The 14942-nt window shown below is 36.0% G+C and overlaps 1 protein-coding gene across 2 annotated transcripts in view; it reads left to right on the top strand.

The window, feature by feature from the left end:
* Positions 1-11111, top strand: part of ghdc (GH3 domain containing) — an 18488-nt gene extending 7377 nt beyond the window's left edge. For both annotated transcript variants that reach the window (XM_059530636.1, XM_059530635.1), the window contains exons 5-11: positions 1458-1577; positions 2565-2862; positions 3189-3378; positions 9077-9148; positions 9710-9843; positions 10118-10206; positions 10298-11111. In XM_059530636.1, coding sequence (XP_059386619.1) covers positions 1458-1577; positions 2565-2862; positions 3189-3378; positions 9077-9148; positions 9710-9843; positions 10118-10206; positions 10298-10519 — 1125 coding nt within the window. In that variant the 3' untranslated portion in view covers positions 10520-11111. The remainder of the gene's footprint in view (positions 1-1457; positions 1578-2564; positions 2863-3188; positions 3379-9076; positions 9149-9709; positions 9844-10117; positions 10207-10297) is intronic.
* Positions 11112-14942: the final 3831 nt, after the last annotated feature.

Raw genomic sequence — 14942 nt, 5'->3', positions numbered from 1 at the left:
GCAGACTTGACTTGACTATTTCAGGTAGGCTTTTAAAAGATGTTCACTTCAGTTCAATTTGATATGAGAATTCAAAACAAAATTAAATGAATTAGAAAATTAAATAAATTGTTTAGTGGGGATTGTATCATTGATTTGCTGCACGTTTGTATTCACTTAGCCAAATATGGACAGGATTTTTTAAAGTTATTTTTATAAAACAGTTTCTTATAAAAAAATACAAAACAAATTGGTAACTAAACTAAATGAAAACATGTCATTAACTGAAATAAAAATAAAAACTAACATACTTGAAATTCAAAAGCTAAGTAAAATATAAATGGCCACAAAATCAGTTTGGAAGCCAAATGCAAGAAACATGAAAATAACACTAGACAGCAATAACACCGTGAAAAGCTTTTCAATAATTCCAGTTGGTTTGTTAATTGTTGCAGCTATAAAATACTAAACTGAAACTGAATTATTGAAATGCTATAACTTTAGTAACCCTGATGAACACACACTTGTTTCTGTAGTTTTTTTTATTCAAATGCTGAGACAAAATAAAATCAATGTAGTATAATGAATGTCAATCCAACAGAACTTTTTGCCTTTTAATAAGACACTGACTACTCTCAATGGATCATTGATTTGCTGCACTGTTTTAAACAGTCTTGGAGTTTAATAGATTTAAATCAATGAAATATTAACAAGTACCAAGTAAAAGTCATAATGTCATAGGGTTAAATTATTTAATTGATTTATAGGCTAAATAAGTATTAATTAATGGAGATTCTAATGGGTCAGAAACCAAATTTCCAAAGAAGGTCAAACATTAAACTTTACTGCTGTAAAACTAACCCCCCCCCCCCTCTTCTTGTGTTAACCTCTCCATTGCTATGTAGACCATTGAAAAAACCCAAAACATTTTAGTTACAACCGCATCTGTCTCTGAAAAAACTCTTATCTGTGTCACTCTTATTACAGATAACTCTTATCAATTTATTTGTCACCTGTTGGAAAGGAGATCTTAGAACACTGGAAACCGAATGAAAAAATAAAGTTTTTGCTCAGAACAAACTGAAATGTAAAAAGATTTGAGTCTTTCCAAGTTGAGTCCCAAGTCTTCTTGATAATGTCTGATTGATCAAATAAAATAAAGACTAGATGATGATCTGAGATATCTTTACTCTGCCGCAGAATTTCAATGCCATTAACATCAATTCCATGTGACATTATGAATCTAAAGTATGATTCTGACAATGAGTAGGCCCTGACACATGTTGTCTAATCCCAGTGGAGTTCAGAAGGTCTCTAAAATGCTGATCCCAGTGCCCAAGTCCACAACCATGCTGTGAAGGCACTGGAAGTCAGCTTGGATAAAAGAGCCAACCAACTAAATAAAAAATGTTTAACTGTAGATCTGATCAGAACACTAATTTATAGAATCTAAAAGACACTGTTGGTTATGTCTCTAGGTGCTGAATGAGAGCGACACCTTGTATCTCCATCTGCTGTTTGGGCTGAAAGACCGCAATCTTGGCATGCTGGAATCCAACTTCTGCTCTACCGTCTTTTATGCCTTCAAGGCCCTGCAGGTACACTGAGGTCCAAACTTTTGAGAAAATGCTTCAATATTACATTATTTATTGCAAAATATGTAATCATAATTTCAATTTTGAATGATCATCTAGTAGTTCATCTCAATTATTAGCATTTATTTTGTATCTTGCTTCCCAAACCTGTCCTGGAGGCCCCCCTGCTTTTGGAGGCAGCATTCCGAGGCAGGAAGGCATTAAGGCACGTTTGAATCCAAATTCTGCTTTACTTCCTGTCTCCAGAGGTAGATTCTTCTGATTGAATTTTAAAGGCAGCATAGATGTATCCTTTGCTGCCTTTGATATCCCACAATCCTGTGCATTCCATTCCGTGATGGTTGAGATAAAAAAAAAACGATGGCGTCTGAAAGTTGCCTTTGGTTGTCAGTTTGTGTGTAAATGTATATTTCTGACTAACTTTTTGGACTTTTGATGTTAGTTCTAACGAGAAATCAGTATTGTAGTATCACAAAAACTTGTTTTATTTTGTTGTAGATCATTAAACCATTATGCTGCCTCAGAAGTCGGTCCGAAATCAGTTTCATGAGGTGCCTTCATGCAAAAACGCTGCATGCAAAGTCAGTGCTTCATATGGCAGCAAGTCAGCTGCATAAGTTTTCGGATGCAGCCAAAAAGTGTAGGGCAGGGGGTCCTCCAGGACAGGTTTGGGAAGCACTGTTTTAAGTTTTAAATGCTATCAGGTGAACAGGAATGCTAAATTTGCTTATTTGATTAGTGTAGAAGGCATAATGAAGAATTCATTTTAAATCATAAATGTTTCAAAACTCAGTATTAAAAAAAAAGAATTAATTACCATGAATTAATACAGATGTATGAAGTGCAACAGAATCGGAAAGAAGTGGCATTACACTTGAGATTCTTGTCCTGCTCCCAGATTTGGCTAATCAATTTTTTTTTTTTTTTTTTATAACTGACACTGAATTGATCAGAAAGATCCTGAGTAGCAATCTGTGTATCTGCATTTAGGAACGTTGGAAAGATCTTGTGGTGGATGTGGAAGTGGGCACGATAAACTCCGGTCTGAGCCTGAAGGCTGATGTGCGCCGTGCTCTAGAGAAACTGATGAAGCCAGATCCAGATAGAGCTGCTGAGCTCACAGCCCAGTTTGAGGAAGGCTTTGAGAGGATCGCACTCAGAATATGGCCCCAGTTACACCTGGTTCTGACAGTGGATTCAGGTTCTAACCAGATTTATGGGGAGATGTTACGGCGGCACTACTGTAAAGATATCCCGTTCTACTCCCCTTTCTACGCTGCCACTGAAGGTGTGTTTCTATATGGATATATTGTGTGTACATTTCTGAACTGGATAGTGATATTTTAAAATAATAACCCATGATAGGTCTCGGTGTTATTGTTTTTTCCATGGGCAGAGTTGGAAGGGTTAAGTTTCAGATTACAGAATGCCTAAAAACGATATATTTATGCATATACCCTAGGATTACTATAGGTATACTACTGGTCAAAAGTTTGAAATAATAAAAATTTTAATTTTACATTTATTTTCATTCATTTCTGAGATGTGTAGCCATAGAGTACAGTTCACATGCATGCAGTAGTTGAATATAATGGTCTGTAATTCATGTTTCAGGCCTGATAGGTGTGAACCTGTGGCCTCAGCAGGAGAGCAGACAATATCTCCTATGTCCCCGCTCCATGTTCTGTGAGTTTATACCAGAGGAGGATCTGGATTCAGAATGGCCCAAAACTCTCCTGATGGAGCAGCTTCAGGAAGGACATAACTATGAGTTGCTGGTCACCAACGCTTCAGGATTATTCAGGTCAGGTACATGATCCTCCTTCTTCACGTTAGTGATGGCCGCTTTTGAAACACTGCTTCATGAAGCTTGGAAACCTTTACGAATCATTTCTTTCTAAACAATGATTCGAAGTGCATATCAAAATCCCAGTCATGTGAATTCAGTAAACAAGGCTTTGTTACGTTATAACGGTTTTGAAACTTTTAGAAATGAATGGTTTGCCTTGGGGGGCAATCTATGTGAACCGATGTAAACCCGTTAATCATGCGATCACCCCCTTGCGGCGAACCACTCAATCAGCGTCTATGGTTTTTATATATGACCCTGGACCACAAAACCAGTCTTAAGTGTCATTTTTTCAAAATTGGGATTTATACATCATCTGAAAGCTGAATTAAAAAGCTTTAGGATATGACAATATTTGGCTGAGATACAACAATTTGAAGATCTGGAATCTGAGGGTGCAAGAAAAATCTAAATACTGAGAATATTGTCTTTAAAGTTGTCCAAATGCAGTTCTTAGCAATGCATATTATTAATCAAAAATTAAGTTTTTATTTATTTATGGTAGGAAATTTACAAAATATATTCATGGAACATGATGTTTACTTAATATCCTAATGATTTTTGGCGAAATCAGAGAGAAATTTCGATAATTTTGACCCATACAATGTATTTTTGGCTATTGCTACAAATATACCCCAGTGACTTAAGACTGGTTTTGTGGTCCAGGGTCACATATGATCTCGGAATCAGTTTGATCAATTTGTAGAAATTTTAAATGAAACATTTGTGTAATTAAAAGGATGAGTAGTAGTTAATATTCTCTACTGGCCTGGGCTGTTTAGACAAGCTGTCCATAAAACAAACAAAACAAGCCTTTGCAAATTGATAATTATTTTAAAGACTCATATTATACAGACACTTAATTTTTAATGGTATTTTATTATTTTGATTGCATTTAATATATTATACTTTCTAGAAAGCATTTGCATTGGGATTGTAAAAGTTGTTTTTATGTATGTTTTAGCCTGAGTTTTTATTCCATTTACAGAGTTTTGACCAGCAGACATCACCAGTGTGTGGTGTTTTGAGCACTTCGAAACAGTGAATCATTTTGAAGTGAAGTGAAGTGACATTCAGCCAAGTATGGTGACCCATACTCAGAATTTGTGCTCTGCATTTAACCCATCTGAAATGCACACACACAGATGTCACACAGAGCAGTGAACACACACACACTGTGAGCACACACCCGGAGCAGTGGGCAGCCATTTATGCTGCGGCGCCCGGGGAGCAGTTGGGGGTTCGATGCCTTGCTCAAGGGCACCTCAGTCGTGGTATTGAGGGTGGTGAGAGAACTGTACATGCACTCCCCCACCCACAATTCCTGCCGGCCCGGGACTCGAACCCACAACCCTTCGATTGGGAGTCCGATTCTCTAACCACCAGGCCACGACTTCCCCCAAAGTCGTGGCCTGTGTTGCTTCACAACAGTTGCTTCACAAAGTTTGTGAAGCAACTGGTGTTTTTCCCATCACCACTACACATTTTATACAAAGTTCTGTCATGGAACGCTTGATGGCTACACCACACTACACCACTACACATTTTATACAAAGTTCTGTCATGGAACGCTTGATGGCACAGGCTATTTTTGCAGAAGTGAAGTTAAAATATCTGGTTGGACATTCTTTTTCGAATGTGACACAACTGCCTGGGCTGGGTTTCCCGATAACGATTGATCTTAGCGCTTAAGAGCGTTTTCTATGAGTCATTTTACGATTGTTCGTTATTGTATCATGTGCATTTCCCAAGAATGCACTTAAAGCAATCGAACATGGCTGTGCTTTAAGTGCTACTTAGGAGTCGCTATCTGTTTGGCAAGTGCTGAGATGTCACCTTATGCCCCGTTTCCACCGCAGGAACTTTACCCAGGAACTAGGGACTTTGGCCTGGTACTCGGTGTGTTTCCACCGCAGGAACCAGGAACTAAATAAAGTTCCGGGTAAAAAAATGCCCCTCAGAAAGTCCCTGCTGGCGAGGTGGTACTTTTTCAAAGTTCCGGAACTTTCGGGGGCGGGACTTGGGCGCTAAACATCCTGATTGGTTGAGTTCACGCAGCATTGGTTGAGTTCAACCACCATTTATTCGGATCAACATTTTCAAAATATTACTGTTATTGTGGGATGAAATGTAATTTTAAAAGTATTTCAGGCGAGAATGTAGTTGTTTAAAACTCAAATCTGTGGTTTATTTATAAAGACAGCGCCTATTTAAAAATGTGTTTCGCGGATCTCAGAGACGGTGAGCTCCACGCGATCAGCGGGAGCTCAGTGATCATCTATCCGCCGAGAAGCAGCCTCACCTCGGGTAGACCTTCTGATATGTGCCGCTGGCTCTGATGTTTCTTTAGTGGTTAAACATAAATATAATTCGTTTTGGGTAAATCTAACAGGTTATCTTTGGTCTGTATTCAATTTATCTATATGTTAAAATGAAAATAAAAAAGGCGAATCTATATAATATTTCGTTTCATTGTAATGGCTGTATATACACATATACCTGAACTAAGTACATTTCTGCAGCTGTTATTATGTTTAAATGAAAACGAAAGGAGGCAGTGGTATTTGATATCCTATTTCGTTTTATTGTAAATATACTGAGAGGAAAATTGCAGTAGCCATGGTCAGCTGAGTTCAAGTAGCATTTATTCGGATCATTTTCAAAATATTAGTGTTATTGTGTCATGAAATGTAATTTTAAAAGTATTTCAGGCGAGAATGTAGTTGTTTAAAACTCAAATCTGTGGTTTATTTATAAAGACAGCGCCTATTTTAGACCGATCTCAGAGACGGTCAGCTCAACACAATCAGCGAGAGCTCAGTGATCATCTATCCGCCGAGAAGCAGCTTCACCTCGGGTAGACCTTCTGATGTGTGCCGCTGGCTCTGATGTCTCTTTAGTGGTTAAACATAAAATATAATTCAGCTGCGGGGTAAATCTAACAGATTTTCTTTGGTCTGTATTCAATTTATCTATATGTTAAAATGAAAATAAAAAAGGCAAATTTATATAATATTTTGTTTCATTGTAATGGCTGTATATACACATATCCCTGAACTAAGTACATTTCTGCAGCTGTTCTTATGTTAAAATGAAAACGAAAGGAGGCAGTGGTATTTGATATCCTATTTCTTTTTATTGTAAATATACAGAGAGGAAAATTGCAGTAGCCATGATCAGCTGACTGAAGTTATCAAGTACGCTGCTGTTTACAGATTTACCGGACTTGCTCGTCGCGGACATCACACTCCCGAGACGAATGCACAAAGTCTGAACTACCGAGGAGGATGCACATCCAAAATCAGCGTACTTTCTATTGAGAAACGCGCGCAGAGCTACGTCACCAGTCTATTTGCCTAATCTTCCCGGTACTTACTTTACACTGCGGTGGAAAAGCAGAAAGCAACGGATCTGGGGGGAAAAAGTTCCTGGTAGTGTTGTCAAAAGACCCGGTACTTCGGTACCAAGTCGGTACTAAAAAAATTTAAATGTGACTGTACCAGGTTTCTTTAAGTATCGGTAGTACCGAGGTCCCGTTCAAACCCGGTTCCGCAAAGCAGAAAATGAGGACGGAATCTCAAAATCCAGTCATGAAAATGAAACTTCTATGAGACAGTCATAGAATTTGTCAAAGTTAGCATAAATTAATCAAATCAAATCTCCATATGGACCAGTATCTGTAAATGTTAAGCCGCAAAAGTTGTTTGAAATATGAATCCGTGTTCTGCGCGTCTCTGTGTGAATTAATGAATGACAGAGACGTGCGCGTTTGTTTACTACATAGACTGAAGCGCATGACGCTTGCATTAATTTCAGCATCTGAGCTTCAGAGTTCTCTCTCCATCAAGCGATCTTTTCAGTTTCTCACACATGCAAAAGAGAGAGAGAGTGAGAGTCTTACCACGCTGAATCGACACGCTATATGTAAACTATTCTTTATTGTCTTTAACTGTAATGGAGTTCATTTAGAATTATTCATATTCATTTTTGAACAAGCAGAAGACATACCGGTTTCTCCGGTAGTGGGCGGAGCTAATGCGCAAATGGCAATTTCATTGGCTGGGCGCTGATTTAGTACCGTCCCTGTTTTGATTTCAGCAAATCAGTTTGACCGAACGCAGACAACGTGATTAATATTCATGAACCCATCAGCTCATCAATTCATAGTGCATTGGATATACATTAGTATGATAGTAGAATTAGTAGTAGTATTATCTTTTAATAATAATTAATATGAATAATAATTAATATGATCTATTACTATTTTTTTACAGAAACCATCAATGACCAAAAATATCTTAAGCATCACCACCAGTTTTAAGTTCAGTTAAAATGACAAATATGCATTCATTAGCCTAAAAGTTCATTTTTACATAAAGGCATTGTGCTAGAAATATTACTATTATTTAGTAAAATGTATGTGATACTGCTACTACTGTTGAAAAAATTTATAAAACTTTATTTTTTAAAGAAATAAATCACAATATTTCTTACATGTTTTAATTTTAATAGAAAATCCCCTTTATTTACCAGAAATAAAATGTTTAAATTTCATAAATTAAAAGACAAATTAAATTTCGGTGAAACTTGTTTACTGTTTCTCATAATTATATAACTTGTAGAAAAACTTTAAACACAATTGTAAATAAGTATAAAGAATGGCATTGGTTTTATTTTTAGTGCTAAAAAGTTTTTTTTTTAATTAGCATATTTTTGTGTTTTGCTTTGGTACCGAAATTGGTACCGAGAACCGTGGATTTTCACTGGTATCGGTACCGAATACTGAAATTTTGGTACCGTGACAACACTAGTTCCTGGGAAAAAAAGTTCCTGGTACAAATGTTCCGGGTAATTTCGGTGGAAACGCGGCATTATAGAATGGCTCGTAATTGTAGTACACTATCGTTTATTGAAATGTTAACCTAATGATGCATTCCAGACAGACAACTTGGATATAATACAGTAACTATAATACTATATTATATTATAATGTATAATATTAAACTTTACATAATATATAATATACTTTATATACAGTGTGTGTATATATATATATATATATATATATATGTATATGTAGAGAGAGAGAGAGAGAGAGAGAGAGAGAGAAGTTATTTCCGGGTCTAATACATAGCTGGTTTTTGTGTACGTCAGTAAGTCATTGACAGATATTTTTCCATATTTTCTATGGGGTTAAGGTTAGGCGAGTTTGCTGGCAAATTAAGAACAGGGATACCATGGTCCTTAAACCAGGTACTGGTAGCTTTGGCACTGTGTTCAGGTGCCAAGTACTGTTGGAAAATGAAATCTGCATCTCCGTAAAGTTGGTCACCAACTTTACTGACCAACTTTACGTTATACGCTGTGCAGGCAGTTCTTGAAGCACTGACTCTAGCTGCAGTCCACTCTTTGTGAATCTCCCCCACATTTTTGAATGTGTTTTGTTACTGTAAGTTACTTTACCTGTGAACAGCAAGTGCTGTAATGCTGTTTTTGAGTATGGTTCTTTAAGGACATGGATGATGCCATGAATTAGTGTATTGGATATAAAAAAAATAATAATAATAATTTATTTTGAGAAAGTAAAATGTTGAGGAAATTGGTGAAACAATGTAGTGGACATTCTCTAAAGTCTGTCATCTGTGTTTTTCAGGTATCGCATTGGAGATGTTGTGAAAGTAGTTGGGTTTCATAACCAGTGTCCAAAAGTGGAGTTTCAGTATAGGTACACATTTTTTTTATACATTAAGTAATCAAATGTTTCTTAAACTGTAATACCACTGAGTGTCCTCAGGTGGTATACAGCACAACACTTTAAAGTAATTTTTTTTTTTAAGGTTGTAATTACAATTTCTTGTTACATTTGGAATATTTTTATGTGTCTACAAGATATTTGGCAGTGCGAAATGTGAATAGGGATGTGAAGTTTTCTGCAGTAGCTTCATTCTTGTAGCTCAAACAGTAGAGTGTAGGACTAGCAATTCTAAGATTATGGGTTTTGATTACCAGGGAATGCATGAACTTGAAATAGTATTCATGTTATGTTTGATGGTGTTCTGTTCTGACTAATCACTGGAGCAGTATTATTCAGTTTGCCCTTGCAGTAGTATATATTATTATGCATGCTTCTACAGTCATTACACTTTCTAACAAATTCATACATGTCTTTTTTCTTTTTGCCTAAGTCTGAAAAAGCTGAAGATAGTACCTTATCTGAGATTTTGAGAAGCACTTATCTAATCAATCATAATTTCTGTGTAATTTTTTGTTTAACGTGTGTGTTCAGGCGTGGTCAGATGTTGAGCGTGCGTGGTGAGAAAGTGTCTGAATCACTGTTTTTGGGGGCTCTTAAGAAGGCAGTGACACAGTGGCCAGGAGCCAGACTAATAGACTACAGCTGCGTTGAGAGTGGCATTTTAGGTAATGTTTGTCTTTTATGAATTCCTTTGTATTTTAAAGGAATGTTCCAGGAACATTACAATTTAAACTCTTTATAGCAGTTTGTGAATATTTCTGCTGTTATTATACGTGTGAATTGTGTTATAGAATTACGTCTGGGTCTATCTGGGTAAACATCAGTATAATGTATGTTTTGTATAGAATCTGGAAACTAAGGTTGATGTTTTATGTAATACTGAAAGGCAAATAAATGTATTAAATGTTGCATTTAATGTGTTGTTTGTGTTTACTGTAGGCAGTGAATCTGGAATAGCTCAGCCGCATTATCTTGTGTTTGTTGAGCTAAATGGTGTGAGGAACCTCTCAGAGGAACAAAGATATAAGGTGATTATCTGTAATGTTGATTTAAGAACTTTGAAGAGACCCTTCTCTTTAACTGCTCGTTATATTCTAGAATGCTTTTTAAATCCAACAGTTAGACCACTGCCTACAGGAGGACTCTGATATCTACCGATCCTTCAGGATGAAGGGCAGCATCGGACCAATGAGAGTTCAGCTCGTTCGTGAGGGAACTTTCCAAGACCTGAAAGATCGCATGATGGCCTTCTCCAGTGCTTCGTCCAACAACTTCAAAATTCAACGTGTGATTCGCAGCAGAGAGATGGCAGACTTTCTACTGCAGAGGGCTTTTTCATGAGCATTTCAATTAGAGATGAATGAAGTGTCATTTTTGGCAATGTTAAAATATTTTCTGCTGTCCTCATTTTATATCCAGAGATGGTAGGTTGTTATATTGATTCCTTTGAAAAGTGTACCATTGTGGTAGTAACATTTTCAAAGCAGATATCCATTTGAGCATTCAGACCAGCCAAACACAGGAACATTGGCTCAACCAGTGGTGCGAGTTTAGGGTGGCACTATCTGTTTGTCCAAGCAATGAAATTCACAAGGATTGTTTGGAAAAAAATTGTTTAAAGATCTGCTTGGTGCTGCCAGAGAGATGGTTCTTGAGCCAGGTCCTGGAGGACCCCAATACTGCACATTTTGGATGTTTTCCTTCTTTAGCACACAATGTTTCTATAGGTAGTGATTGATTCATAGAAAATTACTGTAGTGTAGAGTATGCTTCCAACCTCAGTTTCCATTTCCAAAAACCTGAGTAACTTTCAGGCTACGTTCGTGCTCATAGTTTGTTCTGACCAAATGAGACAGTCCATCATCAGACTGTAATGTAATTGAAAGCTTGTGAATTATAATCTGGTATAAAAATTTAAATATAATAATCATTATTATTATTAGCTCACAAAATCTATTTCACTGATATCCAATATTACCAGTGATCGATTTTTTTCCTTTTGGACATTACTTGAAACCACACAAGACCGTATCAAGTGCATGCACTGCACATTGCTACATTGTTTTAGGGCTCATTAGCAGTTCAGCATTTATGACTGACATTGTGAAATATTACATTACTTTTTTTAGTTTTTAATGCAGTATGAAATGTATCTGTGGAATACAAAGTATTTACTTCTAATAGTTCAAGCTGTGTTAAAAGTCTTCTAGAGCCATATAACTTTGTGTGAGAAACAAACCGAAATTGAAGTCTATACATTTGACCAGTTATTCTGGTCCAGTTCCAGTTCTTCTGGTCTCAGCCTAGGCTTGGACTTGAATAAGCTGGTTTCAAACACATACAAAACCTGAATGAATGTGGTCTTGAGGTTTTAAACACCTTAGTCTAATTCAGAATCACAGCAGTAAGGGAAAGCCAAATTAAAAATCAGGTTCCAAAGTAAATCCATCTCCAATCGATGATTTAATATACTGATTGTAAACAGATAATGTGACCCTATCAAACAAGGTAAACTTATAAGCAGGTAAGCTAGCATACAACTATTAAATAAAACAAAAATTAATGCACTTAAATGGTGTACATAGAGTCTAGTTCTTCAAAATAAGGTAAACCACAGACCTGGCAAAATCTGATGTAAACTGGAGTCTTCTGTAGAACTCAAGATATGCCAGAGTTTTCCGATGAGTAAAGACCTCCTTGGTGAGGCTGTTGGCAATCAGCTGTGTTTTGCTGGACTGCATGGGGAACAGCTCAACCTACTTGCTGAAATAATTCTTAATGACAGGAAGGTATTGATTCAGTAAGGTCAGTACCCAACATATGGCCAGGCTCCACCACCGAGGTAGATTTTAAATATCCATGGAGATCCATGTATCCTTGTATTTCTGACAGTTTTGGTACAACTTGAACATGTCACCAAACATCAATATGTATCGCTGGACAATCTACAACATTCGTAAGCTTAAGGTTTTTAATGGATGAATTTGGCATTTCAACCTTTCTGATTTCCTCCCAGCTGATGGGTAGATTTCTATTATCACCTTGTGCCTGGTATATGGCATTTTGAGCTTGGGCTCCTATACATAATCAACATTAGAGTGAGTCAGGAACAACATTGAATTGCCCTTTGCTTTACCATGGAACCACAGAGAAGGATAGCCCATCTCATCAGATGGTGATGTTGGACTGGATACTGATCCAGGTACTGCCATCACTTAAAAAAAGAGACATGAATCAGTGATACCATCCTGATTGTCTAAGCAACAATTGAACATCTTATAGTTGGCAGCTAGCTGAGAACATAGCAACCTTTTCACAGAATGGCGTGTTAGTCTTGCTTCCAGTGTGAGGTTGTTGTTGTTTTTTTGTGGATAACATAAAACATGCATAATGAACTGATCACAGGAACTGCTTTGTGGACAGACAAAAGGAACATCTTAGCTTATTTACACAAATTTAAAGATCTGTAAAGGGTTAAAGAGTACTGTTTTTGACAATATATACAATCTTACCTATATGTATTGGGGTATACATGAATGTATGAGTGAGCGTTTAACATTTCAGAATCATGTTTGGTTTCTATGCATTCAGCACAATGCATCTGGAAGGTGTAAAAAGTCAATAATATGTTGTTAAAACATTGAAGACACTTGTCCAACTGTGTTGTTATTTATTTATTTTTTTGATGCACCAGAGTGGGCAATTTTGTGGCAAGACATTTTAACGACAGCCAATCACTTTGGCACCAAGTTGCAATTGAGATTGCAATCAATTGCAGTTCCTTATGAAGGAAAGATGTACCCTTGAGTTCAGAGCTACAAGAAAGGCTTCTGAATTTTTTTTTTTCTTGAAGGGAAGTTTGGGGAAACAATAACAGCAAACAAATTACCTCATTGAAACTTCTCCACTAATGTCCATTAAAAAAAAGCCAACACATTTTCAGTACCAAGTTCCCAAAATCATGCCCCAACATATCATGTCACGGTGTCAAAATTATACCTCTGCATGTGCACTATAATTTTACAATGATAATTGTTTGATGCCATAGGCCTAGGTGGCAAATTATTATCATGGAAAGTATTGCAATAAAGATGCCAAAGGGCGCTTTTATAAATATATATTTATACTGGTCTATTTTATAGACCAATAAAGATGTCTTTTGTTGATGTTGCTAAAATTTTTATTGGTAACAGTCTATAGTATCTAATTTAGATTGATTTAATTAATTTACATTTGAAATAAAAGACAACACATATATACTAAAATGATTATAAAAAGTATAAAGGTAAATATAAAGGCAAAAATGCCCCTGTAAATCAATCTAAAGGGGAAATATATTGCCCCTCAATGGAAGTTAGTTGTGACCCTGTTCAAGACAGCCTGTATGATAAAGTTGAGACAAAGATACTAAGTACACATTATGGGGAAAGTGTTTTATTGGAGCCCTCATGATGAAATTACATGCACATAAACTAAGCAAATTTACAACTGGAATAAAAGTTACGTGCAAGAAGTGGTAAAAAGAGAAATCATTTTATACAAGATTCAAGGTTAATGTAAATGAGAGCAATGAAAAAGTTTGACAAGAGTTTTGATTGATAATCAATAAAAGCATGAACAGCCCTCTACAGAACAATTAAAAGCTTCTGAGTATTCAGTGTCATAGTTTTAAAAAGTATAAAACAATACAATACATACAGAAAGTGTATAATCATCTGCTACTGCAATGCTAGTTTTATGACCACTCAAAATAATTTGTGCACATTATTAATATTCATTACATACTATCACACTTACAAGTGTCCACATGAAAGACTATTAATCAAGATGTGTGGAGGTCCATTTTGCATATAATGTAGAATGAATTAAATGAAATAGCTCATTGATTTAAGTGGTTACACATTGTGCAAATGAAAATAAACCCTGAGTCTCATTAATCCAAGTTTAAAATTCAGTTACTTAGTGCAATAGAGTACTACTGGAATCTGAGAGCAGCTTTTTAAAGTTGTACATAATTTCAACAACATGCAACAACATTCCCAGATTCAGCAAAGACAGTAACTGTTATTAATAAGCATTGTTAATTTGTCATGCATTATTCTGTCAACTGTGCATATATGTATTAAAGTGGCTGCTATTTTATCTGTTCTGATAGTTTCACAGAATAATCCTTTTGTGGATACATTCTGGGCTTTTAATTTTATGGTAACATTTCTTCCAGTACTAAATGGCCATCAAATAATACATTATGATGAGGTCATCTGATTGAATAAAAAATTTAATATAAAAAATGAGAGCAGTCTATCATGGGCATAGATTATAGAGGTATGTCAGAACAGTGTGCTGCAAAAATGTTAACTGTAGGACATTTTGAATATAATACAATATATTTTTGAATATAATCTAACTAAAAGTTTTATTCCATAAGTGCATTTTGCTTTTCTTTGATATGTCCCATTTGAGTAAACAGTCAAGCTCTGATAGGTAAAGTGAAATGATAAAGTACTGTATGTACAAGCTAAATATCTGCAGCAATTTAAAATATTCATTCAACATTTCAGAGTACATTTCTATAGGAAAAATAATAATCCACTAGGCAGGTGAGGAGCATATACGTAGACACACAGAAAACTAAATCATAGTTCAGTGAAAGTGATTTTTGAAATAGAATTCTGCTAATTCTATAACTGTTCCAGAACTCTATAACTAACATGTTTACTGTACTCATGAACACAATACAGTCACCAATTTTTTTAGATGCTGT

The sequence above is a fragment of the Carassius carassius genome, chromosome 39 (assembly GCF_963082965.1).
Source record: "Carassius carassius chromosome 39, fCarCar2.1, whole genome shotgun sequence".
NCBI lineage: Eukaryota > Metazoa > Chordata > Actinopteri > Cypriniformes > Cyprinidae > Carassius > Carassius carassius.
Note: the sequence above shows the minus strand (reverse complement) of the source record. Positions and strands in the feature narration are given on the sequence as shown.